Source organism: Tigriopus californicus, chromosome 8 (genome assembly GCF_007210705.1).
Source record: "Tigriopus californicus strain San Diego chromosome 8, Tcal_SD_v2.1, whole genome shotgun sequence".
In the NCBI taxonomy this organism is placed as follows: Eukaryota; Metazoa; Arthropoda; class Copepoda; order Harpacticoida; family Harpacticidae; genus Tigriopus; species Tigriopus californicus.
This window is the reverse complement of record NC_081447.1, coordinates 12,490,709-12,493,633: the sequence shown is the minus strand read 5'-3', so window position 1 is coordinate 12,493,633 and position 2,925 is coordinate 12,490,709. Positions and strand designations below refer to the sequence as shown.

General features: G+C 46.6%; 1 protein-coding gene across 1 annotated transcript in view; it reads left to right on the top strand.

The window, feature by feature from the left end:
- The window catches only part of LOC131884917 (ER membrane protein complex subunit 1-like), a 9,513-nt gene extending 7,404 nt beyond the window's left edge, over positions 1 to 2,109 (top strand). Inside the window, exon 4 of the mRNA XM_059232812.1 lies at positions 1 to 2,109. Coding sequence (XP_059088795.1) covers positions 1 to 1,916 — 1,916 coding nt within the window. The 3' untranslated portion in view covers positions 1,917 to 2,109.
- Positions 2,110 to 2,925: the final 816 nt, after the last annotated feature.

The following is a 2,925-nucleotide window of genomic DNA, read 5'->3' as shown; positions in this document are numbered from 1 at the left end:
GTTTGAGCTTAATCACGGGTTGCGAGCACACCTCAGATATCTTGCGGTTAGAGCAAGCTTGCGCTAATGCCGAGTGTTCCACGTTCAAACCCAGCGTGAAGGTCACAAAGTTGCGGGATTTCACGCAAAATGTCCACGAGATGAGCTTCCAATTCTCGCAGGATGTGGGTCGTCTCGTTCAGGCTTGGGGAGCGTGCGAAGAGGACGAGCGTGGGTCGGCCATATTCCAATTGGTTCTCTTGACCTCGGATGGATCGCTGACCTCGCTCACGCCCTTGGGAAATCAGATGTGGACCCGAGAAGAGGCCTTAGCCTCCATCGACAAAGTGGAATTGGTTGCCACGGGTTTGGATAGTGGGTCCATGGAAGACGAAGGGCCCTTCCAAAATGAGGCTACCGATCTCGTGCAACAGTTTGCCAAGCGAATCCGACACCATTTGGCACTGATTCAATCCACTATAAGCCATTTTTTGGAGCTGAACGACTGGAGAAATGTCTTCTCGGGCAATCAAGATAAGCAACTGGATGATTTTGGGATCCGAAAAGTCATTTTGGCCGTGTGTGACGAGGGCAAGATATTTGGGCTGGACAACAAGAATGGCGAGGTGTTGTGGAATGTGGTCTACCCGAATGTGGTCGGGGAAAAATCATACCTTTTCATTCAGCGCACCGCCATGCATTTCGGAACCGAGCCCATGGCCTCTCTCATTTTCAGGAACAGATACTCGCAGAAATTCCAATTGCTCACTCTCGATCCTCTGAGTGGAGCGATTCTATCTTGGGAGGACCTGAAGCACCCCGTGGACCAAGCCGTACTTCTGCATCAGCATGATGACAAGTTCATTCGACCCGTGTTGGTGATATCCAAGAACCAAGTGGATGTAGTTCCGTCCAGTGCCAAGGCCAGTGTGATCAAATACGCGGAGAAGACTTTTATCGCCACCAAAGATCCCCAAACCAACGATATTCAAGGACAGAAGCTTCTCGTCAATCCCAACGGCTTCCTCGTGCTTCGTCCCATTTGGTCCCTGGCCAATCCGGGAACTGAAGTGCGCAAATTTGTCGGCAAATCCACCGAAGAAGACGTCCACTCCCAAGGACGGGTCATGGCCGATCGATCCGTGCTCTTCAAGTACGTCAATCCAAATCTGGCCCTTATCATCAGCGAGGGCACAGATGCGGCCGGCAAACTCTTCATCAATGTGTATCTGGTTGATATGGTTACAGGTCGTCTGATCTTTTCTGCCAACCATAAACGCGTCACAGGACCGTACCATGTAGTCCACTCCGAGAACTGGGCCGTGTACACCTACTACAATGAGAAATCGCGTCGAGCTGAGCTCACGAGTTTAGAGTTATTTGAAGGCAACGAGCAAACAAATGCCACCGTGTTCTCGTCCGTCTCGGATGTGATCTCCCCGTTGGTGGAACGGCAGGCCTTCATTCTGGGCCCTTCGCATATTAGTGCCTTACGGGACACTCGCACCGAAAAGGGCATCACGACCAAGCACATTCTAATGGCCACTAAAACCGGTCTGGTGTATGATATCCCGCGACAGTTCTTGGACCCGCGGCGGCCCAACATGAATACTCCCCCCGAGATGAGAGAACCCGGGATCCCGCCCTACATTCCAGAGCTGCAGCTTCCTCAAGAGATGATTATTAACTACAACCAGACTGTTGGGGTCCCGCGGGGAATCATTACTGCGCCCACGGGGCTTGAGTCCACGTCCGTCGTGTTTGTGTACGGTCTTGATTTGTACTGTACGCGAGTAGCTCCTTCCAAGGGCTTTGATTTGCTCAAGGACGATTTTGATTACTACGTTATTGCTAGTGTACTCTTGGCGCTGATTATGGCGTCATTCATTACCAAGCGCCTTTCTCAGAGAAAGGCACTCAAGCAAGCTTGGAAGTAATAATGGCACTCGCCCTGGGCGGCTTTGAAGACTCCTCCATCCATGTTTTTGCTTGAGTCGATCTATGATGTCTCGCCCTTGTTTTCTAGGTTCTTATTGTTAAAAAATATGTTTCATGTTTGCCCAAAACCATGTCGCTTTTGATTTTCGATGGGCAAATCTAGTCTCTCAATAAAGAAAACTCAAAAAAGCATCTGAGAGTTGGGTGATCACTTGCAACTCTTCGCCGTTTTTCTCTTGGACACCTGCAGGTTTTTGCTCCCAGAATCAAAAAATGCAAATAGATGATAAACTGATAACTTATAAGCAAATATCTATTGTTTGAAACTAGGTATCTAATCAAAGCCAAATCATGATTGATTAAACACCCACAGGTTTATGTGAGTTGAAATGATTCAGTGTTGACCTAATATAACCCCAAAATGGAATGGTTCGTCGTATCTTCATTCAATTGACCATGTAATCAACATAAAGTCTACTGAGAATTTCAAAAAGCCAAAATGTTATTTCTACTTATGAATCATAAAAGAAAATACATCACAAAATATTTCTGAAAACAAGGTTTTCGTAAAAATTGTGAATAGTACCACCTGCAAAAGACATTCTGTCGGATCTAGGCTTTAACTGAGGACTGTACTAAAACAGGATAAAGATTAACCCATATGAACTCATCGACTTGAACCGTGAAATCTTCATTGAATTTCATTGCCAGGAATGCCGCAGTTCCGAAACGAACTATTGACTTGCTTGCTTGTAAAGAGTAAGCCAGCCCATATCACATGACCGGAAGACTGTCGGTAAAGTTGAAACAGGGCAGCAATCACGAAATTGCAAGTAACGAAATTACAGTAATTCGTTCCTTTTTTCGAAAAAGGAAACAATAATCCTATTGCATTTGAAAATGGCGTAATTGTTACGATCTAGTACGCTCTAAAATTACTCGTTCCTTTCTTCGCGCTCCGTTTCTCTCTTGGCCACTGAGGAAGCTTGAAGCTTCAATGCAATCTTC